Genomic DNA, 26,301 nt, shown 5'->3' on the forward strand with positions numbered 1-26,301 from the left:
TTGCACAACAGTTAAAACTATGGCCAAAGACCACTACAGATACTGTCGCTGGGCAGGAAAAGATTTGACCACTTCTCTTTAATTATTAATATCCAAATCTATCTACCCACAAAATACTTTTTACATTACAAAGAAAGATTCAGTTATGTAACTGGGGTAATTCTCCTTTGTCAAGGAATTGCAAGGCAGTATTGAGTTCAGTACAGACATAAATTTGGGGCCAAAGACCTACGCAGTAAATTCTTTGCTACTGCTGAGCATTTGTTTTCTTTGTAGACTCCATTCTGATCAGCTGTCAAATAAAGAATGAATAGAAAGCAGCATTGCTTTTGTGCAACACTGATTTGAAATAGACTATATATGTTGCTTGTGTTTGTGGAATGAATTGCTTATGAATTGTTCTGCTGGCCTGAGACCAAGTAAAATCTGAGTATTTAATCAACTGAAATGTTTTCTTGTGCTGGAAACATTTTGGCTCTTGTTAATATCTGGATGACCTAGACAATTTTTTTTCCAAGAGTTGCCTGAGTTTCTTGCAATTGTGTGCCAGTTTGTGTGTTAGATATTTAATATGAGGCCATAAATATCTACTTGGCATGCATAGTTAGCTCTGCATGCATGAATTTTGCGAAGGAAGTGGCATGTTTAGTTTTAAGCTTGATTCTTTAAGTACTTAGTGATGAAATGTGTGAAAAGGGGAAATTTCAATCTACACTTGAGAAATGTGGATCAGACTTTGGCACACAGATAGTGAATCCATCCGAAGTCCCAGAAAACAGAGGAGTGTGGGAGCGTGCTCTCAGCAAACTGTCACTCAGATTCCTTAGATTTGTTAAATTAAAACCTCAGTAGAAAATGAGTAGTCTCTTTCAAAAGCTTCTGCTTCACAGCTGGTTTGCATTAGTTTCAGTCTAAAACTGTGGCAGTAAAGCTGTGCTCCGCTCTGTGGTGAGTCCAGCAGGGAGAGGCCTCTCTTCAGGAGGGGTCAGACCTCACTTTTTACACTGTAAATACAAGGTTCCTGAGAATAACAGCACAGTCTCCCTTTCAAAGATTTTTAAACACCAGGGGCTGACTGTGCTACATTTACTTTGTTTTAAAATGAGCGATCTTACAGGAGAGGAAAGTCAAGGGGAGAGGCAAAGGTGCTGACAGTGAGTGATGCGCTGTAAGCTGCTGAGATCTGTGCTACTGCTGCTCAAGGAGAAAGCCCTACACTAACTTCTCCCATTTACTGTTTGGGGTTTTTTTTAAGGTTCTATTTAGAACTCATTCCTTGGTCCTTATTAAACAAGGAGGACTTGGGAAGAGAATATGCCATTGGAAGTAGACACCAGGGTGAATGGTCCTGAAGCTAGGGGAGCAAATGTGTGTTTGTAAGAGAGAAATGGGCTGACAAATCATCTGTAACTTCTGCTCTGTCCAGGCTCATCAGGGTTTATTGTCAGTGTCTTTGTCCCTGAAGAACACCAGGGTTTGTGGCAAGGGGACACAGGTTCTCCTGGCTGGCTAGCACCTGTGGAAACTCAGAAGTAATGGCAAAACGATATTAATTGTAGACATGGTGGTATGGCCAAAACAGGAATCTCTGAGCCAGAACATGTACTGTGGAGGTGTCCTGTGTGTGCTGAGGTGCTCGAGAGGAGCTGCACCAGCGGGTGTGAGAGGGCTCTGCCGCCCGGCTGCCTGTGTGTGCTGAGGTGCTCGAGGAGGCTGCACCAGCGGGTGTGAGAGGGCTCTGCCGCCCGGCTGCCTGTGTGTGCTGAGGTGCTCGAGAGGAGCTGCACCAGCGGGTGTGAGAGGGCTCTGCCCCCCGGCTGCCTGTGTGTGCTGAGGTGCTCAAGGAGGCTGCACCAGCGGGTGTGAGAGGGCTCTGCCGCCCGGCTGCCTGTGTGTGCTGAGGTGCTCGAGGAGGCTGCACCAGCGGGTGTGAGAGGGCTCTGCCGCCCGGCTGCCTGTGTGTGCTGAGGTGCTCGAGAGGAGCTGCACCAGCGGGTGTGAGAGGGCTCTGCCCCCCGGCTGCCTGTGTGTGCTGAGGTGCTCGAGGAGGCTGCACCAGCGGGTGTGAGAGGGCTCTGCCGCCCGGCTGCCTGCTGTGGCGAGCTGGCTGGCGCTTCACGAGCCTTCGTTCTTCCAGCTCGTTTCCTACGTTTTGGAGTGTCCGTCCAAATCTCTGTGCTTAAGAACTCCTACAGGTAGTTTTCGAAGGGTATGTTTGAGTGTAAGAGAAGGCATTGGTTCACTGGAGGAAGTGTCAGCTGAAATTCTGTGGTTGTCCTGTACAAAAGGTCAGACTTAACATCCGTGAAGTCTAGCTGGGCATTCAGATGGCAACAAAATGTACAAGTGCTGCCCGGCGATGGTGGTGATGCTGTTTGTACATCATCACTGCACGGGCCTTGCTTATGGATTAAGGTAGATAAGGAATTAGGAACAGTGTAAAGGAAGATTAATAATACTAACCTGCATTAGAAGCAGAAAATGAGTATTTTGAAGCATTCAGTTTGCGAATATTTAGGAGGAACTCTTTCCTTGGTGTGAAGAGCAGCGAGGGAGGAAGCGTGAGATTTTTGTTTGAGTGTCGTCAGCGCGCAGGACGGCGTCAGGGCCGTGGGAGCAGGTGTGAGTTGTGTTTGAGTGTCGCCAGCGCGCAGGACGGCGTCAGGGCCATGGGAGCAGGCGTGAGTTGTGTTTGAGTGTCGCCAGCGCGCAGGACGCCGTCAGGGCCATGGGAGCAGGCGTGAGTTGTGTTTGAGTGTCGCCAGCGCGGAGGACGCCGTCAGGGCCATGGGAGCAGGCGTGAGTTGTGTTTGAGTGTCGCCAGCCCACGCAGGACGCCGTCAGGGCCATGGGAGCAGGCGTGAGTTGTGTTTGAGTGTCGCCAGCGCGGAGGACGGCGTCAGGGCCATGGGAGCAGGCGTGAGTTGTGTTTGAGTGTCGCCAGCGCGGAGGACGGCGTCAGGGCCATGGGAGCAGGCGTGAGTTGTGTTTGAGTGTCGCCAGCGCGCGCGCAGGACGCCGTCAGGGCCGTGGGAGCAGGCGTGAGTTGTGTTTGAGTGTCGCCAGCCCGCGCGGGACGCCGTCAGGGCCATGGGAGCAGGCGTGAGTTGTGTTTGAGTGTCGCCAGTGCGCAGGACGGCGTCAGGGCCATGGGAGCAGGCGTGAGTTGTGTTTGAGTGTCGCCAGCGCGCAGGACGGCGTCAGGGCCATGGGAGCAGGCGTGAGTTGTGTTTGAGTGTCGTCAGCGCGCGCAGGACGCCGTCAGGGCCGTGGGAGCAGGCGTGAGTTGTGTTTGAGTGTCGCCAGCCCGCGCGGGACGCCGTCAGGGCCATGGGAGCAGGCGTGAGTTGTGTTTGAGTGTCGCCAGCCCGCGCAGGACGGCGTCAGGGCCATGGGAGCAGGCGTGACGGTCACGAATGGGAGCGGAGCAGTAAGCGAGGGGGTGGGTGTGCAGTCGTGAGGGGGCTGGTGAGCATTGGGGCAAATGCCTGGCTCTGGAGTGTCCACTAGAGAGTTACCATGGTCCTAAGTGATGGGTCAAAGAGTAGAGCGCTCTGCCCAGATCACTCTTTTACATTGGTATTTAGAGATTCACCTTGCTCAAGGGGAAGGGAATTGCTAAACATGTGGCTGTGCTCACTGGCCAGATTTTTATCCTGTGTTGCATGACAGCAGATGTTATAGGGCTAGTTAGATTTTAATACGGACCTGGGAACTGGAATCTCATAGCCACTAAACAGCACAGAAGGTGGCAAATCCAGCTTTCCTTTATCATGTCTTGTTATCTGTCAGCAGAGGATTGTGTCCAGGATGAAACTGCAGCTGGAGGAATCTTTCATCTTTGGTGTCTGTGGAGTCATCCAAATAAAGTCAGTTTTGCTGATTGGTTTTTCGACAAGGGAGTGCACAGAAATAGTCTACATCATTGTTGTAAGGATGTTCACTTTTCGGCCCCAAACATTTCTTTGTGATTTGTTTTTGAAGACAATCCAGTGTGATTTCCTTCTATAGCTGCAGCATCATTTGATAGGAGAGGTTAAAAGGAACACTTTCTCAAAATATAATAAAATTTAATTACTGGTGGTTCAAATCCCGAGAGTAAATATAAACCATCCAGCACTTTCAACACCTTTGCTGAGCTGGATTGAGCTGTACAGGTGACCAGGCTCAAAAGGATGGTTAACGCCTGTCCCTTAAAACTGCTCCGGTCATGGCTTGTTAAAGCTCCTTGAGGCCCGGGGGCTGAGCACTCCCAGGAGCCGGCAGCAGGGGAGGAGTTGGACTCAGAAAAACTGTACCATAAAATGTGTTTTATATCACCATTGGAAGTTTCCTCAAACACCTGGTCAGGCTAGCAGGACTGAATGGGATTGTAGCAGGAGATGAATGGACGTATTTTAGACGGGTTGCATATCGGTATTATCTGCAGGAGGTGTTCATATGCTTCTGGGAGCAATGTCCTTTAATAGACACTGCTGATGTCAAGTGCTGTAACAGTGTAGAATCATGCTTTCCGTCTAGGTTAATACAGTGTGCTCTTCCCTATACTGTCTGAGCCTTTCCAGACAGAAATACAAGACTGGTTTGGGGAAAGTGTTCGTTATTCCTAATGGCAAACAGTTGAGCAATATGCTGCAGAGTACATATGGTTGAGTTTTTCTTCTCTTTCAACAGGTCAGATAGTCTTGAAATACCTCCACAGCTGACAGCCATGCAACATTTTATGAGTTTTCTTGCCCAATAAATGCAGGCAGATGTTGTAGGATTTGGAACCTTACAAGGCACTGGAGTATAGCTGGTGGGAGGTAATTTTGATGAGTACTTAACCTCTCACTAAAAAGGCAGCAGCCTGAAGAAGGCAATATTTACTGCAGGAAACATTAGCTTGTCAGAGAGCTAAAGCACTGCAAAGAACTCTTCTGAATGACCATGCAAATCTTCAGCCAGATGTTCTTCATAGCACAGAGTAATGCAGACTCTGCTGGGAGTTAGACTGAGGCCTTTCCTGCATCACTCACAGTCAACATTGCTTCCTGTAGGAAAACAGCTTGCCGATGTAAGAATACTCAAACCATTATATGCAAGCTTGTAAAATACCATGCAATTCAGCTGAACCTTGTAGGCATTTATTTTATTAGTGGTAAGTGATCAAATAATCCTTTGAGAGAATTCTCCCTGGAACCGCTGTGCAATTCATCTGCAGGTTAGAAGAAACGCTTGGATCTAAGCTTCATTGTTCTGCTTCAAGCAAGTTCAGAAGTGCCCATGGTAGCCACCCTGTGAACACCATTATCTCAGTCCGGTGTTCCATCTTTTGGGTGGTTGTGGACTTTACTGCCGCTGGCTACCCAGAGAGCTGTGATAAATGCCATGCTGCCCACCTGTGTTGAACCTGGCTGTCTCCTCCTCTGGTTGTTATTTCATGGAATATTGGAACCACAAACCATCTGTTCTTTTAAGCGTAGCAGCTCACTCTCTTTAGAGCAGAACAGGAGACTTGGAGAACACTTCCCTGGTGTCAGGGCCCCTCTGACTTGAGAAAGGCAAGGACAGGAGCCTGATTTTCAAACTCGCTGTGGTGTTGATCTGAACAGGCCCATCCAGTCTCTGTAATCACAACTCCCCTAAAACACCAATATTCCTATGTCTTACTGTGTATTCATAAGCTGAAGGAAAACCTTTTTTTAGCAATGCCAGAGTTTACTTCTGAAGATATTGACATTTTCTTTACTTGCTGTTACCTGGAAGGGAAGGGAAGAAACACATTCTGTTATTGCAGTGACTAAAAGACAGAAAGGGAGAAACCGAGAGGAGGGAGAAGCTGCCATGGAAGGTTTTGCAGGAGCACAGTCCCGATCACACACCATTGAAATTATCATTGACCATGGCATAGATTTTAAAATACTTGAGTTAAAAAGGGAATGGGGAAAAATAGCAAATGAAATCCATCTGTATGAGAACAAGAATATACCATCGATCAGCTCACAAAGAGTTTCTCTATACATGTTGCCCTTGGACACTCATAGAGAAGGGCCACATCTGCTTATCAGGGAAAAGTCATGGTGCTGAATTTGTGCAGCATATGCATGCCTTTTATGCGGTGTCTTTTCATGCAAGTGTGTTTGTGATATACATACTTTACAGGCACATTTACAGTACCAAACATCTGAAGAGCTATCCTTCTCTAGAGTCCAGATTGTTTTATTACCAGCTAAATGTTCTTTAAGCTACCTGTGAATGAGGGCATTGTGACATTTAGCAACTGGTTTGATTGAACACAGATGTGAACCGTATTCCATATGGACAAGATCCAAAGGGAGAGTTCTTAGGCTTGTTTCTGATTTGCAAGTAGGAGTTTGAATGCAATTACTTGACATTGAGCTACCAAGATAGATGGAAACAAATCACTTGCTCACACATCCACAGTATTGCAAATGTAAAATCTGTGATTTGAGATAGTGTGCTGTCTTCAGAGGTCAGGAAAGACAGCCAATATATTTGCAAGCAAAAGTCCCATGGAGGTGGGCAGTATCCACTCAGAAATGAGGGGGGGCCAGACATTTATGGACGTTGCTTGCCAAAGGCTTCATAGGTGTGCCCCGTTCCACATAAGCGCTGCTTTCTAATGGCATTCCAGTCTATCTCTGAATATTACAAGAAGTGGTATTACCTGGGAAAGCATTTGAAAGAAATAGGGAAGCAGGGGGTGCGAGGGCATTCTCCAAATGGGATGCTGTAGGAGCAGAAAAGGAGAGTTGTATTTGATCTCCATTTAGACAGACTGTGCTCAAATGATACTTCTGCTTGGTCAGGGTACCATGATGGGGCCAGAACAAGTGAAAAACCTGAGCTGCCAAAATCTTTTCCCAGGCCTCTTGAAGGTTATAGAAAATACCAATCTTAAGCACTTTCACAACTTTAAATATGCAGGTAAAAAAAAAATCAAGAAGAAGATGATTTGTTTCTGACTCTGCACCACAGTCCTTCCTGCTGGAAATGCTCTGGGCGGGGAGAGCCGGCCTGCAGCAGCCTGCAGGGACACCTGAACCGGGACCTGGGGTAGCCCAGCTACAATGCCAAAAGATATCCTCCAAAACCACAGTGTAGAATACACCACATAAGGTCTAGTCACAATGAACTGTGGGAAGCACGAGTCATTCCCATCCTCTCACCACTATGTTTCTACCCTCTTCCTGCTCACGTCCCACCTCTGTGTGTGCATGGACACACTCGCTTTGTGTAGCTGATGCAAAGTTCAGAGTAAGTTCATTGTGCAGACCTCTCATCCTTTTTATAATTCTCTCTGATTGTTTGGAAGCCAGGAAGCTGTGGTATCATGTGCAGGCAGCACAGCAATAAACATGTTCTCATCACAATTTACACATAAAGCGTGAGTCCCTCTAGGTAGCTCAACCCCCTCTTGCCAGCTTTAATAAAGGATGATGGATTGTTTCTAAATGACAGTTTAGGAAGATCAAAAATTCCCCCCTGTATTGTTTTGAGATGTGGTGTACAAGAGCTGGTTTGTGTTCTGTGAAAGCTGTTCTTGCCTGTAAGCACTGAGGCTTTATTGCTCCCCTTCACTGTAGTGAGAAACGCTCCGTTATCACAGGAGTATCTTGCTGCATACTCGTGCCCGGCGTTGGCAGGAGGTGGGGGAATGCCAATAGCTGAATGCATCTGTCCTGGCACGCGGCTCCGGGCAATCTTCCCGTGTGGTTTGTGGGGAGGACAGGGGCTGGATCCTGCTGCACCGAGGGGCGAATGCAGGAGGAGGCATCGCCTGGGCCCACCCGCGCTGGCTCCGCTCCCCGGCCGGCACACGCAGGGAGCCTGGGGAGACCAGGCCTGCCGGGACCTGGCAGGCACCTGCACCCTCTTTTCCCTCTTTTCCCTCTCTCTGTCCTCTTCTTTTTAAAGACTACACGTGGCAACCAATGAGTTCTGGAAGGCAGAGTCCTCCCTCTTGTTTCTTTTTGGCTTGAGACTTATTTCTCACCGTGTGCGCTTTGTAGCTACACTTGGCAGCGTGGAGTTTGTTCAGCTGTCCATTCCCTAGCTAATCTGGCATCTTAAAGTAAAAATGAGCAAGTGGATCTTTGGAGAAAGGTTGCCACATGAAGACATGCACAGCGTCATGTGGTTAAACCAGCACTCAAAACACTGCTCAAAGTCATTCACGTGGTAAGAACCCAGAGAAGGAAAAAAATGCTGAGTGCCTGATTAGGGCTCAGTCTGATGGTACTTGAGGTAACAAACCGAAGTCCAGACAAGAGCCCACTGTGGCCAAGCAGCACCAAAACCATTCCTCTTTTCTCTGTGGAAGGAGTGAGTCTGAGCGCTAGTTGGAGCCTGTTGCCTTCCGTTAGGATGCAAAATAGCATAGTGCAGCTTCTGCCTCCTGTACGTGAACATCCAGCCCTTGGAGCAAGCCCTGTTGAAAACACTGGGAGAAGACTTTAGGTACAGCTTCTCATCAGACCACACACACTCAAGAGGGAGTTCTCCACCCCTGTGAGATGGAAAATTTGGAGATGGAAAACAGTATAGACTAGAGTTAGAGCAAGGCTAGAACTTGCCGGGGCGCAGGATCCGGGGGGTGGGAAGCTTGTAGCTCTCCTGCCGCCTCCCTGGCAGCAAGGACAGGACTGTCACAGCAGATCTTTTCTGACCCTTTACTTTCTCACCCATGAAATTGTTGTGGTAACGCTTGTCCAGCTAAGGAGGCCCGGCTGGACTCAGCTGCTTCATTTGGGACAGGACTCACCTGTCCATCCTTTCTCTTCCTAATATCCCAGCATGAAGCAATGTTTTTGCTCCCCGCTGGTCCAGAATCTCAGCAATGTGGTTCTTATACTTGGGATATCAACACTAGGGAGCAAATTTTCAGAGTCTTCAGAAATTCCCAGGTACCTGGCCCATAAGGACAGATTCCAAAACATACCTACATATGAAAGAGTGTGTGGGTGGTTGTATACGTAATCTGAAGGTTTTTTCCTATAGGAGAAGATGATAAAACATACTCTTCCATTATTTATTGGTAAAAGAAGTAACTGAATTTTAAATTTGGGTTGAATCCTTGTTTTCCAGCTTTGTTTCCCAGCTCCTTAAGTGTTTTAGTGTGTGATGGTTGTCTCTGAATGCCCTTCAGTAAGCAGATCTCGGTGACAGCTCTAAATCTTTCTAGCCTTTACTTGTCAAGATTTGTGCTATAGTTTTTTTTCTACTGAGCAGGTACTTCCTGATTGCAATAATTTATATTAATATATCCCGTTACTTTGATTGCTGGTGTGTTTTGTGACTATGGTGTTCTTTCCCGTAGGCACAACAGGGATTTACCAGGGAGCCAACGGCCTGGCAAATTCTGCGGGATTCAGTGCTGTGCATCAGGTTCGGTTCAGCATTTATTATTGGCAACATTGTCACTTACTTGAAACACTTGGAAGATTGGTAGATGGGAGAGATTATTCTGGTATTTACATGCATTTAAGGAAGGTACTGCACGCCGTTTTGTCCTGCTCCGGCGGCCTGTCCGCTGGCCGGGCCTTGGGCACCGTGGTTCATTTGAGGTGTGTTGCTCCACAGGCTGCACGGGCGGCCGTTGCGGGAGGGGGAGGCCCCAGCAGCCTCTGCTGTGCTGCTGTGGCAGTGCCAAAAGTTCCATCATTCCTCTGCCATCTTACAACTTCCAGATAGGTTTTCCATCCTCTACAGAGAGCTGTCTTGGCACGGTGTAATAAATAGGAACAATTTGAAAGAGGCGTTGGCAGACCCTGATGAAGATTGAGCCATCGGAGCCTTCTGTGCCCTTCCTTCTTTGAGAATACGCCTGTCTGTGGGCTTCATGCTTCAGATACCTTGATGAATGTGTGTGTATAAACAAACAGCGCAGATATACACGAGACAGATGTTCTTCGGTAGCGAAGGGCTCTTCTTGATTGGATCAAATAAATGAATACACTGTCCCAGAAAATGTGCTTTGGTTGGCCAATAATTTTAACTCCTTGTTTGTAAGGTGATTGTTGTCCACTGTTGTCATTAAAAATACAAGTTGGTTTCTTTATTACTTTAATTTTGGATAAAAACATGGTCAGTAAATGCTGATAGAAGTGCATTTGATTGAAGTAGGGAGGTCACCTAAACGTGAAAAAAATAATTGGGATGTTTTCATTATTTTGTGGTATTCTTTAAGAGAAAACAATGAAATTCTTTCATTTCCTTTTCAGTTTAATTCTTATTATGACAACTTGAGCCTATGTTCTTGAGAGCTCCCTAGTGACTGAAAGTTAATGAAATAGCTGTGTCACAAAGGTGGAAGCAGATAAGGAGGAAAGTGCTTTTTGTCTTTCCAAAGACTATTTATTATTTAATTTTTCTTAATACCAGAGACTAATTAGCATTTCTGATGAAATGAAAACCTTTTGCTGAAAGACAATCCCCAGAGCATGGATACAGTTCTCTTATCTGAAAAAGCAAATAGGTGAACAACAGCAGGAGCTGCAATTAAAAAAAAAATAAACAAATTAAACCTTGCATGTTTTAATTGTCCAGAGAGAAGTTTTCTGATTGATTCCAGTGTCCTGCTTCTCACAACAAAAAAACCCAAAACGTATAGGGATAATGGTGTTAAGTTTGTTTAGGAGCCTTAAAATCAAGGCAAAGGTTTTCGTGATACCTCAGCTCCCCAGGGTCACTTGCACCTCGTATTTTTAGTTCACTTTTGTGTAGGTAGGGAAGATCACTCAGTCATTTAACTCTGAGCTGTGAACATTCCTCCAAAACAATTGTTACTTCTTCTTTTCTAAGAGCTGATCAGAAAATGTTGCTGATCATGGGAAAATGCAGCCTGTCTTGCTTCTTCCCTTACCCAATTATTCATTCAGTTCTTCTCATTTCTCAGATATTTCCTTGTTTACAGAGCCTGTGTGTCCCATCTGAGCCCTTCTAAAAGCTGCCCTTCTTCACTCCAACATGAAACTCTTGAACCCTCTAATACAAAATGTGTCAGCACTGATAAGTAAAATCCTACAGAAAAAGCAGAATTCACCTGATTTCTGACCTCTTGTTGATTAGTTGATCCCAATAAAATAGGAGTATCTTTGGGAGAAGTAGTAATGTAATTTTGTAATGAATGAAATGCGGTTCTCTAGTGAAATATTCCTGAACCATGATTTGCTGCGTGTGTAGATAACATTGCCTTTGTGGTGCCTTACTCATTTAAGATAAAACCAGATACGCAGAATTTGTATGTTATTTTTTCTTCCCTCAAAGGACTATTCATCATATCCGAGCTTTCCTCAAAGCCAGTACTCACAGTATTACAGCTCCTCCTACAACTCTCCGTACGTGTCTGCAAACAGCGTCAGCCCCTGCGCCGTCCCGGCCGCCGCGTACTCCCTGCAGGACTCTTCTCACCACGCCGGCAGCCAGAGCGCGGAGTCGCTGTCCGGTAGGTGCATCTCTCTGGGTGCCGTTTGGCAGTCTCAGCCACCTGTCGACATAGACACTATACCCTTGCTGTTGGAATTTTTAAAGAATACACACATTTACATGGATAAATCAGATTTCCTAGCACTTACCAGTTCTGCTTATGTGATGCAACACAGGGGTTTGGGAAGAGACGAAAACATCTGAGCTCTCTAAAACCATCCTGTGTTGTTTTCTTGAGTGTGTGAGGTTTGATTTGCTCTAAAGGTAGTACCGAAAGATGAAACAGTTAAAACCCGGATCCATATGGAGGGCTAACGTGGGCAGCGTTGAGTTCAAAGCAAACAGCCATGCTTTGAAAAAGCCAGAGAGTTTCCTCATTGTCTGACGGCTTTTTAGCCCATGTCTCTGTCAGGGTTTATATTTACCTCTTGCAACAACATGTAATATATACGTTCATAAATAAGTACGTAAAGAGAAAGTCCCTCTTCAAAAAATCAGCACAAACTGTTTGTCTACGTTGAAAGTTCAAGATGAATTCCACACAAAAAGATTTCAAAATTTCTGGCCTCTGTTTGAATGCTTAACTTTTAAAGTCTCAAAGCTCACGCGGTTTATGGAATTACTGACAGATTATGATCCTCCAACGTACTGCTCGAGTACAGTCTTCAGATATCACTTCCCTACTAACGTTTTCATTGGCATGCAACAGCATTTATCGGAAACACCACACAGTTTGTGGATGATTGCGGTATACGCCCATTGTGGGTCTGCTGACTTATGAACCAAATCCGAACATCTGTGGTTGCTCTAAAAGAAAAATAAACTAATATTGGTTTTTAAAAAGAAGTGATCACAGGTTGCTCTAAAAGCCGTTGGAAGATTTTGTGTTCCTGAGATCTTATCTCAGCCTTTTTGAGAAAGGATGATTTAAAAAAGGCTTGTTAGGCACAATCCAGGCTTCTGTGAAGAAGCATATGGTTATTCTAGGAAGATGGAGGGGCCACAACTTAGCAAGGTAAAAAGAAAACTATGTTTGGAAAGGATTTGTAATGTAAGGTAAGTGAAATCTGGACAGGTTTATAAAACTCAAGCCAGTCAAAACAGATACTTTATACAAGGGAAGTTCACCTTTGACTGTCTCTTCTCAGTTGTTTTTAAAGTACTATCCTCTGTGAAACGGAATATGGCTAAACAGGCTAGTTCTGTATCATTAAATAAAAGCTGATGTTGAAAGTATATTTTTAACCACAAGCATTCATCAGGTTTTTGTTAAAGAACAAAATCATTTCGGAAGTTGAATTGGTTTCCTCTTCCATTGCCTTTCTAATTTCTCCCTTGAAAAACAGGGAGGAGTAAAATTCAAAAAGCTGGGTTTTTTTCAGTGAAAAATGTGCTAAGTTTTTTTAAGTTTTAAAATGTTATATATACAGTCTTGCTGTTTTTTTAAATTGCTTTAACAAATCTTAGTATTTAAAAGTTATTTCTCTAACAGTGTCAGCTATTGGCATGAAGAGTCAGATTTCCTGATGGTATTTTCACAATGTTTCTGGTGCTCTCCATTAAAAAGTTTCATGCTTTAATTATAATGATACAGTCCAAAATTTAAGTTCACACTGGAATTTCTTTTTTCATAATAGGGGAATATTCAACAACACCAGCAAAAGATACAGATACAGAAACAGACAGACATCACAGAGGGTCAGATGGCAAAGTACGAGCCCGGTCAAAAAGAAGCACCGACCCTTCCCCGACTGCTGACAGTGAGATTGAGGTGGTAACTTTCGTTTACATTCCCATAGTAAATCCAGCAAAGATAAACAGTTCCATCTATCAGCAAATCCCACCGCCAGACTAGTGAGTTGTAAGAGCCAGAATAGAACAGTAATGTAACTGGACCCTGCAGACATGGATAGTCAAAATAATTGCTCAGTTTCTGTGTTATCAGCATCTCAAACTATTCTTCATATATAGATTTTTTTGCCTTTGGGCTTTTTATAAGTCTGCTGCCTTGTTCCCCTGACTCGCCATGCGACAGGAGACTCCTGTGTTTTAGGGGAGCAGACTCTCAGAGTGACCAGCACACACATTCCAGAATTCCTGATGTTTCATTTCAGCGCTTTCACAAGCGTCTGCTCCAAAGGGGTTAGTGAACTTACAAAGCTCTAGGCCAACAGGACATGTTTCCTAACGGAATGAACTCTTGCAGTTGTTTCATATGTAACTGTGTTTCTTTCTTTCCACCCCGTCTGCCATCACAGCGTGTGTTTGTGTGGGATTTGGATGAGACGATAATTATTTTTCACTCCTTACTCACGGGAACCTTCGCATCCAGATACGGGAAGGTAAAATTTAATTTTTTTAGCATTACTACTTGTCCAGCCAAATTGCATCGGGAATGTGGGGGCAGCTAACGAGACAGCTTTTCAAACAGATGCTGCTGAGTTTTTCAGACACATTTGTATAAATATATCCTGTGGTATTTCCTTTGAACATGTGAAAATTTAATTTACCTCCCTTTCATATTGCAAGTAGCCCCTTGTTTTTCAAAAGCTTGTATTGTTCAGCTGCTCTAGATAGGTCACCGGGAGGTTCTTTCAATGTCTGTGTCCTGCAGAAGCGAGCCAGACAGCATTAACTCCAGCCCGAATGAGGTAACGCGTTTTTTGTCATACCGGTGTTTTCTTTTGAATCTCAGACAACTTTTTAAGAGAGATTTTGTGTTGGTCAGCCTCGGTTCCCCTAAAGAATACTGGCTTTCTTCTCACATGGCTGCTGAAACTCACATTTTTAAGGGCTTTTAGGAACCATATCGTTAGCTGTCCATACTTCAGATACCCGCTTTGAAAAGTAAGAGGTAACTCTCTGTGGCTGAGCAAACTGAACTTGGCTGCTATGGGGAAAATGCTGGCTCTTGGATTTAGAACCATGTGCTTCGGTTTCTTCCTAAGGCAGCTTTTTATGGTAAACACTTAAGTCATTTTGAATTACAGAATGTCAAACACTTTTAAATGGGTAGGAAAAAAGACAATATCATTACCTAATTAAAGGTAGATGACCTAGTTGGCAGCTGTTTCCACACATGGCTTTGAACAGTCAGCTGCATCGGGAGACTGGAAAATAACCCTACTTCTCTCTAGAAAGCAGAAATATGATTTGACATCATTTCATGGCTTTACCAGCTGTACTTGTTTTACGATGGTTATAACAAGCTGAATGTGTAATTAGTAAGATAGATTTATTGTTTGCTGTTAGATGTGCACAGTTCTGAAGGATATAAAATGGTGTTTGTGGTGTGGAAGTCTACTGCAGCACTTGGAATGCTGCTAACACTTCTAACAGCACCCTCTGAAAACCAAGCACGTGTTTCCAAGCAGGGATTTATTCAGACCCGTGTTGTACAAGGTAATTGAAGCGGTTACTTTTCCCAGGGAATGTAATGAATGAGGCAGTCTGAGGTGTACATATGTAAGCTCAAACCTACTGCCTTCAAAAAGTAGAAAGAATTAGGCAGGAGCAGGAAACATAAACTTACTCTGTATAGATCTGCTATGTGGTCATGCTTAGCATTGGGTGGGGGCTACTTAATGAGCTGACTTTGTCCCAGCGTAAAAGCTTGGAAGCAGATGCTTTCATCCGCTGCCTCCTTCGCGACTTTCGAGGCTGTGGGGTTGGAACCTGCTGCATGGGGGGGGCGATGATGGCCCGTGGTGAGCAGCCCGGCCGCGCAGCTCCTGCCGCTCTCGCTGGCGGCCTCCGCAAAGGCAGAGCTGCCATCGCTAGAGCAGCTGGGGAGGGCATGAGGTGGGACCGGGAGTGGGGCCAGGAAGGGTTTATCAGGAGCACTCAGCAATGGCCAGGCTGCTCTTGTCTGCCCTGAGAGTCAGGCCAAGACAGGGCACTGTGAGCAGCAGCCTGCGAAAGGGAGTAGGGACCACGGAACCTCGCGGACTGTCTGCTTTGGAAGGCCTTTAAAGCTATGGAATGATAAACTTCTGTTGCCTGTTTTCTTTATACAAATATAAAGAATGATACAAATGAATCACCTTTTCTATTAAATTACAACAGGGTCTTTGAGAAACTGCTCTAGAAGGGTATTTTTGTAGTTGTTCACTTGTTTCCTCAGTATAAAATTCCTCAGGGCTTTCCTATAAGGGAAATGGTTGTGTTATAAAAGTATTACAGGCTAACGGCTTGATCCAAAGACAACCAGAGGCTTTGGTGGGCTTTGGAACAGACCTTTAACCAAAAGGGAAATACAGCACAGTCAGGCTCTCCTGGGAGCTCTTAAATAGTAACACAATTAAAAAATATTTAAGTGAGCTGAATTATCAAGTGAAGCAGTGAGCCAGAGGTTAATAGACTTTCAGAACCTCTTACTTAAATAATGTAGAAAGTGTTAATCTCAAAGTAAATTAAGTGTCAAGGCCAAAAATTATTTTTTTTGTCCATAACTGATCATAAAAGATTCATGTGTCTGTAATTAGACATGCACATGCTTTGAATTAAATCTCACACGTGGAGGTCTTGGTTCTGTATGTCTTCCTCCAGAGAAAGTGTCAGTTTATATGATCTTCTCCATTCCCCTGACCAACGTTAATGTCCCAGTATCAAACTGTCTGTGAAACTAGTAGAGCTGCTATGCAGCCGCTCTAACAATCAGTCTATAAAGTTGATTAAGCTGAAGAATAACACCTTTCTGGGGTGGTTTTCTGTAAAGAGGGGAGGAGGAACAGCAAGCAATAGCCTCAGAGATTTGGGTCTAAACTCCTGTATCTTTAGCTGCAACATTTCAAATGGTTCTGCATGTTGTCCCTTCCTTGGTAATGGCAGCAATAGGGAGCTGTCCAAAAAAATCTGATTTGGAAAAAACAAATTAGAGGGGGAAGAATTCAAAAAAAGCATGATCAGTTGTAGTCACGTTATCATGAATGCTTCAATGTATGTTTTATGACCTGATTTCATGTGAAAATTCTCTTTGGTTTCCGAGGGGAATCTCTGTAGTTCTTGCCATAGATACAGGCTCCTCAGAGCATTGATAGTTTATCTCAGGTGTTTGGAAAATAATTTGCTCACAGCATTAATAGAAGTTAAACCACAAAATTTATTCAAATTAGAGGCATGAATGAATGGCCCAGCCTAGGCTGCTCCTTTTTTTCCCCCTCTGCCCAAACTCTTTGTTCTATCCCATGGATTGCACGGTGATCAGACATTTGGTCTTAATGTCTTTCCCGTCTGGTCATTGAGGGACAGCCTTTACAGTGGCTGTGGGAGCGGCCTGCAGTTCACCTCTCCTTTGGCTTTCTGGCCCGCAGCTGAATGGGTTGGACCTGCACACACTACCGAGGGGCAGGCGGAGTGATGGGCGCAGCAAAGCTGTCCCAGCAAGGCAACCTCTCCACCCTGTTGTTTCTCAGCGGGAGGTCCTCTGACAAACAAAGGGAAAAAACGTTCCAAAGGCAGTTAACCCTGGGTATTATGTTCAGGAGGGTTTAGAAACCTGTTCTGCAGGCTTGTAATCACTGTACGGGTGCAGAATATTTACCATGTGCCTAGAGACCACAACAGATGTAGACCATCATTATAGCTTAATGTACTGCCCACCCAGCCCTTTTAATCCCTGCAGGCTCCCACTCGACAGTCAGATGGCTGCAGTCTTTGCTGCGGCTGCAGAGATCTGCCTGCCGAGCCACTGACGGAACATGCTGGGAAAATGGGTCAACATCATAACAGTGCTGCCAGGGTTTCATGGGCTGGGTGAAAGTGAAGGGCTTGGCCATTTGTTTGAAGCCACCAGGCGCAATACAGAAAGACCCTTTCGGTGGTATTAGTTCAGACACAATAAAAAGAGGTTGCAAGCACTCCTGTGCCAAAAAAATCACGAGTCTATTTCCCTTTCCCTGACTGAGATATTTGCAAGCTTGTTCCGTAATCTGTGTTTTCAAGGCATGAAAAAAAATTCCGCTTCTCTTTCAGTCTGAGAAATTGAAATATTTATTGCTTTTGCGTATCAGAAGTGGCAACATTAGATGTAAGCAGACAGGTGTCAGTGAGACAGAGACAAGGCGCGCGCTGGGGTTTCCAGCCTGTGCAACCAGCCCTGGCTCTGCCTCTGCGATGAGGGACCTGCAGTGGCACCGGCATGTGAAGGACCAGGGGAGGGCTGGTCCTGCAAAAACAGCGAGGCCAACAGACCTTTTGGACAGGGTGGCTGGAGTACAGGACATAACCCTGATTTTCTAGCATTTCTAGCAAATGCCATAGCTGCCGTGAGCGGGACTGGCTTGTTCTCGCTAGAAATGATGTTGTGGATCTGAGAAACCTTGTTCTTCAAAAGTTTCACTGGCAGTTATATGTTCTACAAAAAGTTTTCCTTTAAGTGAATTATAATTTCCAATTTAAAAAAGAACAAAAGTCATTGAAAAGTTCCTGCTTAGCTCAACTTGAGATCCTTGTAAAATCCTAGGCTGTATTGTTTGTTGGTTTTTTAATTATTTTTATTATTTTTCTGCTTTCATTGAATCCTTTGGGTAGCTTGTGCTTTTCCTTGCTTTGTTCTCGCACAGGACCCTGAAGCCAGGACCTGCTTGAAACACCACAGGGATTTAATCAAACCTGATGGTGATTCATGCTTCTAATGGCTGAATCTGTCCTTTACTACTTTACAAACTGAGAAGGAATAAAACCCCAGTTTATTGCTTGGCTGTTAAAAACTATTTGTAGAAGTTGCTAAGGTTCAAATGAAAAACGCCCTCCCTTGAGAACTATTAGTTAATTCTAAGTGCAATGGCGTCGCCTTTTTTCTTCTTCTCTCGCTTGAGATGTGGCCTTATATCACTGCTGCTGCTCCGACATCTGAGAGTTTTCCATTCCTCGGACAAACATGAGCCAAAGTGCTTAAGGACATCTGTTTATTTTATTTCTTTAATGAGAAAACCTTCCCATTTCTTACTGGCTCAGCTGTGTTTATTTACATTTTGTGAGTCGTACGTGTGGGGCACCTTGGGACGTTACAGGCCTGCAGAGGCCTCCGCCGCGGCCGCGCGGGCGTCCTGCTCAGAAAGGCACAGTGAGCCTTCCGAAGGAAAACACAGTCCTGGAGCTCCATAAAATAGATTTTCAAAACAAATAGAGCCTAATTCACTCAGTAGATCATGGATTAAGTCAAGATGAATACAATTTGGAAAGGATTTTCTGAGGAAGTTGGAGACTTTTTTCCCCACTGGAGGCTAAACCTTGTATTTAATGCCTTTTTAAGTTAAATTTAAAAAGCATTCAATCACTGCAGGTAATAAAGAAGTCTGTTACTTTAGACATGCTGCTATATCAATTATTAGTTCCTTATTGGAGAGAGAGGACTAAATAATGCCAGCCATTTGATTATTTCAGATGTGTATTTCGGGAGCAAACGTTGTTTCTTTTGCCATCTGTACCCGCTGATGAGAAGCAGCAGGAGCAGGAAAGCGGGTCCGCAGCGGGGCGGTGGCGGGGGGACGCCCGAGCTGCGCTGGTGGGACCCGTCTGGAGCTCAGGAGAGCAGAGCGCTTTCCGAGCTGCGCTGGTGGGACCCGTCTGGAGCTCAGGAGAGCAGAGCGCTTTCCGAGCTGCGCTGGTGGGACCCGTCCGGAGCTCAGGAGAGCAGAGCGCTTTCCGAGCTGCGCTGGTGGGACCCGTCTGGAGCTCAGGAGAGCAGAGCGCTTTCCGAGCTGCGCTGGTGGGACCCGTCCGGAGCTCAGGAGAGCAGAGCGCTTTCCGAGCAGAGTACACGTCTGGCATTTGCAAGTATTCAAGAATTATTTTTGGTGTAAAATATAGAGCAGATTGATACTGCATTGTCAGACAAGCAAGAGTAAAGGGAACCTGCTTTCTAATATCACTGGATCATGACTTGATTTTAAGGGAAAAATAGTTTTTAAAAAAAAACTACGAAGGGACTTAACTGTGTTAGGAAGTTGTATGTGCGAAAGATGCGGTTGTGCTGGGGATTGCACACTGGGTTGTGTTCCCATCAAGTGCTCCAGGAGTTCTGTGTTTTTCACAGGGCTATCAAAGGCCAACATACAGAAATGCAGTGGTTTTCCTGGGAGGAGGGGAGGGGGATGAAGACGTATTTAGTTTAAATTCCACTCCCTCTTTTGACATTTATGCCCTGTATAGGAAAAATAAATACTTTGTAGGTTTTTAGTCATGAACTTCTCATATTACTAAATAAAAATAACTGCAATTCGTTCTCAAGCATCGTGGCCAAGCTTTTAATGTGTACTTAAATACAGTATTGCCATGGGTCTGGGATCCATTTCGGAACCCACGGGTTCAGACACTGGGTAAGTCAATGTAGTCATCATTGCTTGTCCCTAAGCACAGGTCATTCAGAGAGGGACAAGGACCTGTTCAACCTCCGTGTGCTCTGGCAGGTGAGGACTTAGTGGCTGACATGCCCATGTGCTTATTGGAATAACTTCCAAGGTGTAGTCTCAACCATTTCTGAACAGATACATGCCAGTAAAAAACTCCTTCACTAAATAATAAGCAATACTTTGGAAGTACCTCTCGAGGTACTGAAAAGGTATCTGAAGAAAAGGGATTAAATTGTATATGTTCTCTGTCTAGCATGGACTTTTCCCAAGGTCACACTGTGATGAATATAGACACTATTCATTTAAATTCAGTAGATTGTCTGATAAACCTGGATATGTCAATATTTAGGTTAAAAAATAGTTCTTCATTTTGGGGGAAAAAATTTTAAAGCCTGAAAAGCTGGGCGATTCTGTCTGAAAAAGGACAATCTATTTTTAAAAAGTCTGAAGTGTGGTCACCTAAGTCACTTCTGAAAACGGCTTTCAGCTCCTGAGCCGCTTCGCTTGCTTAAAACAACGTTTCTCACAAATACTCACTCTCACTTCAAAGCCTGGAGAAGCTAGATCTAGGTGTAGCCAGTATTCGTCAAAAAGACAACATTGCAAGCTAAGATATTTAAGTGTAGTAAAAGAGCTAAGTGTGTTCTCCTCCCAAAAAGACGTGGACTGACTTGAACCAGAACTGCCGGACATGCTTCATTTCCCATTATTATGGGAAAGCCTTGTTCGTGTCTCAAATTCTGACCAAGGTGTAGGATGTTACAACCAAGGAAGGACTATTCTCACAGCCTCTTTTTGTTCAAACATGTGGCCCAGGCATTTGTATCTTCACTTTTTTTTATGATGATTGTTATTTTTATTCTACAACCAGGCTGGTCCATTTTCCAGGAGTTTCCAAGTAATTAAACCCAATTAAAACTATTAAATTCTTTCTTTTGGTGACAACTTCATTATTAACAGCTATCCACAAGGAGGAGATTTAACTTAGAAAGCCCTTGATTTTCTCCTAATCCATCTCTCACCTCTGGCTGACACCTGTGGCAGATCAACCCTAGAGAATAGGAGTCTGATGAATACTCTTAATTAATACTTTCTTTCTTGTAGAAAAGTCATTATTTGCTCATGGCATAAACAGGTATTTGGCAGGGATTTAAAGAGACTGATTAATTTTAAATACGAGGGCTTTTTGTTTTCTTTTTTTTTTTAAAGCGTGGGGGGTGTGGGACAGGTCTGGATCCAGGCCGCACACTCAGAATGACTTTGTCCTGGCATTCCGAATGTCGGGTTAATTGGCACAGTGCTAAATAGAAGCGGAGTCAGCCAACAGGCTGATGTGTAATCTGTCTGAAAGGAGCCAGCTTCGCCCTGTGCTAATGGCCCGCAAGTCTGAACAGGGTACCTGGAGGCAGCGGCTTGGAACGGGCTTTGGAGCTGGATCGGAGGCGAGAGTGACTTGCACTTGAGAGATTGCCAGAGATAAGTCTGCTCCTCTCTGCAAAATCACAGCGTACGAGAACGGTGAGCTGGCTGTGGACATCCAGCCAACTGGATTAGTAGTAACTGCAGGTGTTAACAAATACATGTCTTCTTAATGCATATGCTAGGGCAAGTATAAGCAGTTTATGAAGTTTATGCTTCAGGAGACTGGTGGTGAGAAGGATTTCATACAGAGCCGTTTGGGAGGGTGCTGACGGTGCAGTTTGAAGTGTGGCTGCAACGCACGTGAGCTTTCGTGTGGGTGATGCCAGTAGCTTCAGTAGTGAAGATCCGGCCACGCAAGTTGTGTAGGTCAGCTCCTGCAAAAGGGCCTTACGCAGCACATGCTGCAACACACCTGCGGCTATTTGTACCCACATTTGGTAGCTTAAAGCTAATTTGGGTATGCCTGCAATCCCTTTGCTTTGCTAAAATACAGATTAGTCGGAGTTTCACATGCAGTGGGCAGACCCAACTTCATACTTTAACCCACTGCTGTAATAGGGAAATATTTGTTCTTTGCTCACCTCCATTTTTTGTGAAAAACACCTTTAAGCAAAGGTGGACTGAAGGCTGTTCAACAAGCTCCTTTTAGCCAACTTCTATCATCCTATTACTCAAAATGAGGGGACAAAATGAAAACAAACCAATTAATTTTAAGCAAGGTGTTATTAGCTTGGAGGACATAATGGAACTCAAACTGTAATTTTAAAGTGCACTTCACTTCAAATGTACAGAACTAGTTCGAGGATGAGGATTAGGCTTCTGTTGCCTGTCGTTTCCTCTGGTGGGACTGTCTGCTGAACGGCAGCAGAACTCCCCCAGGCAGATGGGCCGGGAGCTGCGGTGCCGCGCGGTGGGATCTGCTCGATCACGGGTGTTGCTGTTGTCAGGAACTTTCCTTGCCTGAGAGTCACAGCTGTGACAGAAACTGCAGAGAGACATGTCTGAGAATGCTCTTTAGAGCAAATAGATTTGATCCAAAACATTAAAAACGGCCTATCTTACTCTTTGTATGTTTTGATCCTTTATTGTTTATGAAGGAGTAATGGGGAATGGGGGCTTTCTACCTTCTGCCTCTCGGTTCCCTCAAGATGCGCACTGAGCAGAAACGGGCAGCTCTGGAGCTCCTGCTCTTCTTCATTAGAAGTGGGGGTGAACTTTTACTGAGGAGGCGGCATATCAAGATGTTTGCGAATGAATACTTCAGAGCGCCCACTGCCCCCCGGTCCTGCTTCCCCTGGTGGGACAAAGCCTGTCACAGCGCTGTGTTGGAGGGGCAGGGGTCTGTCATGTCCTGGCAGCAGAGGGAAGCACCAAAACTGATTGTGGAGCTGTTTAATTTCGTCCTAAGGAAGCCCCAGCAGTGGTGCGTGGCAGAGGTGAGACACGTCGGGGTGCGTGTGGTGCTGGAGGTTTGATTTACAAAAGGGGTTTATTGCCTGTTTTCTACCCCTGCCTTTCACCGTCCTTGTTTGTGAAGGCATGACTTGTAGATTAGCAGAGGGGTGGGACCTCACTTTTCTCAGGTTACTAAACAAGCACTCACAGGGTTGAGTTTTCAGATTAATCTGTTTTCACTGTAAAAAGTGGTTCCTGGAGATTTGATTTCAGGCTGTCTGGTCCATTCTTCCTTGGGCTCATACGCATCAGAAAACATTGGCTGGTTCCCAGGGCTCCGGGGTGCACTTCTGCTACGGAAGGACACGTTAGCAGGGACCATCCGTATGAATGCAGCAACTTTGCATTGGTCTGCTAAGCTCACACTAACATGGGCTTCAGCAGTGCACCGGGACATCCCCTGCAGCACAGAGACAGCCCTTAGTGGTACGGGGTTTCCCTCAACATCTTCAGATAAATTTTATCATTCTCTTTCAGATTATTTACACGCTGTACAGACAATTTGGACAACATGTTGACTGATATACCTATCTCGTTTTGGTGCTTTCCCGTCAGTCTAATTCCCCTGTTTATTCATACTCGAATTGAAAGCTGTAGCGATGTCTTTCCTCTAGCACAGTGGGGTTCAAGTCTGGGACTAGTGCTTCTAGATGCTGCAGTAATGCAAATAAATAACTGCCAGTGGAACCCTGGCCTAGTGCCTCTAGACACCTGTATCACACTGGGAGCGCTGATTTGCCTTTTAACTTTAGCAGCCTCTTTAAGACTTGGAAGCATGCCTTGCTATAGAGGAAATGTCCATACTGTGAAAGCAGCGATGCCAAATCATTTCCCCAAATGACTTCCCCTCTGGGTGGTAAAGTACATTTTCTGTTTTATTTTCATTCCATCATATTCTGTATCTCAAGAGAATGATTTTTTTTCCTCTCTCATCTAAAGTTTAATTTCCATAGTGTTTAGTATAGGAGAATGTAACTTCATACACTGTGGAAATGTTTCCTGGTCCCCATTAGTGATTAATACCAATAAAGCTAAAGACAAAACTAAGACGATAAATGACAGATACCAACCAATGAGATTTCCTGAAAGAGTTTTAAAGGCTAATGATCCTTGAAATGTATAAAAATAAATTGCTTCATTAAAAACTATTTTACAAAATAATTTCTTCCTAGCAGCATATTTTCTTCAAAACAGTTCCCCTGTGGAACTACACCTGGGTAGTAAAATTTGATTCAGTGCTGTTCGCATGGGGCCACAGTCAGATGCCCTGATTGCGCCTGTGTCCCTGGGCCTCGTCAGGGAGCAGCTTTGGGCTTAAAATCAGAGCCGTGTTCAAGGCAAGTCTGGTGAAGTTTACTTGTTGCCCAGAGGAGAAAGCGCCCTTCTTTCTGGGAGCGTGTTCAGACACGAGTGGCACAGCTTTTCTTAGATGGGCACAATGCGCGTGAGTCACACACACGGCTGAAACCATAGCCATTCAGCTCTAATTAAAGAGAACTACACCAAGAATGCGTAATAATTAGGTTAGCGTGTAATACACCATCCATGTCAACAGCATCTGCCGCAAAGGTTGATTGAAACGTACTCATCTTCCAAACATTGTGCTCCTTGTTAAGAGCTCCTCAACTAATTCATTACTGTCCTGTCATAAAATAACATGATTCCACAGAAATCTGCAGAAAATTAGAGCAAAGACTACATATAAATCTGCCCTGGTTTAGCGTGGCTTGTAGCTTTAGTGGAGGAAAACCACCCACATACAGATGAGAGATCCCTGTCTCAATGAAGATGAATTACAAATAAAAGCCTGTTGTGGGAATGTTCTTTCTTTTCTTTTTCTTTTTTTTTCCAAGCTGTCCTTTGTTGTTGAGTTTGAATGGGCACAATGGTTTTGAGCTATGGGTGTTTATCAAATTAACCACAGATTATTTTTACTTTTGTTTTTGAAGTGTTTAACGAGTACGAACATGTTCTGCTGGGGACCTTGTTTGCACCAGTGAGTTTCTGTGCTTTTGCTGCGGGTTTAGGAGGAAGGTCAGTTGTCTGGGGATGGAAGGTGGTTGACTTTGTCTATGAGAGACATGGCAAAGTGACTGAGAGTCGCTGCAGAGCGCAGCACGTGGGGCTGGTACAGCCGCTCCTGACGGGATCAGCCTCTGCGCTCCGGCGATCACACCTGTCTCCCAACTGTTCACACCATTGACATCAATTCTTGGTCTAACCTACTGAAGTAATTCTTAGGTCGTGCTTAAAGGTTCTTGTTATAGCATCTGAAGTGTGTGGGCTGTTACAGGTCAAGGTGAGCCACAGACATCCTTCGATTAACAGCTTTTGGTTATCTAGGAGAGCAAATTAAAGGATGGGAAAAATCATGTTAAGATATACTCGGGAAATAAAATTAATAAGCATATCTTCAGAAAGAGGAAGGTGTAGAGCCTCTGCGTGCTCTGAGACCTTCCACCCTGCCTCCCGCCTCCCTCCTCCCAAAGAAAAGGGGAAGAAAAAGAAAAATAAAATCAAAGTGAATGGAAAAAACTGTTTTTTCCCCCAAACAGGACACTACGACATCCGTGCGGATAGGCCTTATGATGGAAGAAATGATCTTCAACCTTGCAGATACACATCTGTTCTTTAATGACCTGGAGGTATGTAGCTGCTTATTTTATTTAAAAACTCTCTTTCTAATCATTTGCATCTGGTCTACAAACTTGTTTTTCTGGCCAAGAAACTTTCATTTTTGACCCCAAAGAAATGGGCCGTAGATGACTTATTGGAAGCGTACTTTACTGCGTCCCTTTGACATCTTCATTCTGTTAAGGAATTTTCTTCTAAATGCATGGTAACAATGATGGCTTTTGGCAGTTTTACTAAAGCTAATAATGAGGACATTGCTGCCGCTTCTTCTGAAATTTGCTATTTAATAATTTTATTAAGGTAAATTAGCACAGGTCCTCTGGGGCAGGTGCAGTCAGCTGTGAGCCGTGCGGAGGTTCTGGAGATGGTCTCTGTTCTCGAGGAGGCTGCGCGCAGAGCCGGAGCAGGTCTGCCCGAGCTCAGGCACTGCAGGATGGGACCACGGGAGTTCCGACACACAAGAGCAAGAGGAGAAATCCTTCCTGATTGTGGCATGGTTAGACCAGACTGTGCCTTGTATAAAATGAAACCCCTTTTGAACATAGGGTAAAATTCAAGCAAAGTGACGCTAGGAGAATTCTGTCCCCAGCTGCGAGAGCGCTGTGCAGGGTTGGTGTGCTGGTGAGGAGCTGTTTGTCTGCTGTCAGGAGCACAGTCACACACCAGGGGTGAGGTGGGTCCGCACTGTGGGCGCCCTGGGGTCAGGGTGCTGCTTGGAGCTGTTTGGAGGCTCCGGGGCAGACTGCTGTGGGCGTTTTCTCCCCTTGGAAAGGGAAGAGCTTGTGTCTGTGCCAGATGAAATCAGAGAACTTTTTCAGTGCCTGATGAGTTCAGCAAGAATTTCTTGTTCCTTCACTGCTTAATTGCACTGTGGTCCCCTGGATTACAGGAGGCACATCCTTTCCTGCCGTCTGTCTCCTTACAATCCGCGGTTTCACTTGCTGACAATTTTCATCTCCTTTCAAAGACGAGTAGTGGGTAACACCTGCACTGACCTGTTTCAAAG

At 44.9% G+C, this 26,301-nt stretch overlaps 1 protein-coding gene across 4 annotated transcripts in view; it reads left to right on the forward strand.

Moving 5' to 3' along the window:
• The window catches only part of EYA2 (EYA transcriptional coactivator and phosphatase 2), a gene marked incomplete at its 5' end in the record, with an annotated part of 87,001 nt that overhangs the window by 48,566 nt on the left and 12,134 nt on the right, over positions 1-26,301 (forward strand). For all 4 annotated transcript variants that reach the window (XM_082065670.1, XM_082065672.1, XM_082065669.1 and 1 more), the window contains 5 exons: positions 9,323-9,390; positions 11,272-11,449; positions 13,068-13,201; positions 13,689-13,772; positions 25,217-25,306. In XM_082065670.1, coding sequence (XP_081921796.1) covers positions 9,323-9,390; positions 11,272-11,449; positions 13,068-13,201; positions 13,689-13,772; positions 25,217-25,306 — 554 coding nt within the window. The remainder of the gene's footprint in view (positions 1-9,322; positions 9,391-11,271; positions 11,450-13,067; positions 13,202-13,688; positions 13,773-25,216; positions 25,307-26,301) is intronic.

This window comes from Streptopelia decaocto (genome assembly GCF_964273445.1).
Source record: "Streptopelia decaocto genome assembly, chromosome: 14".
NCBI lineage: Eukaryota > Metazoa > Chordata > Aves > Columbiformes > Columbidae > Streptopelia > Streptopelia decaocto.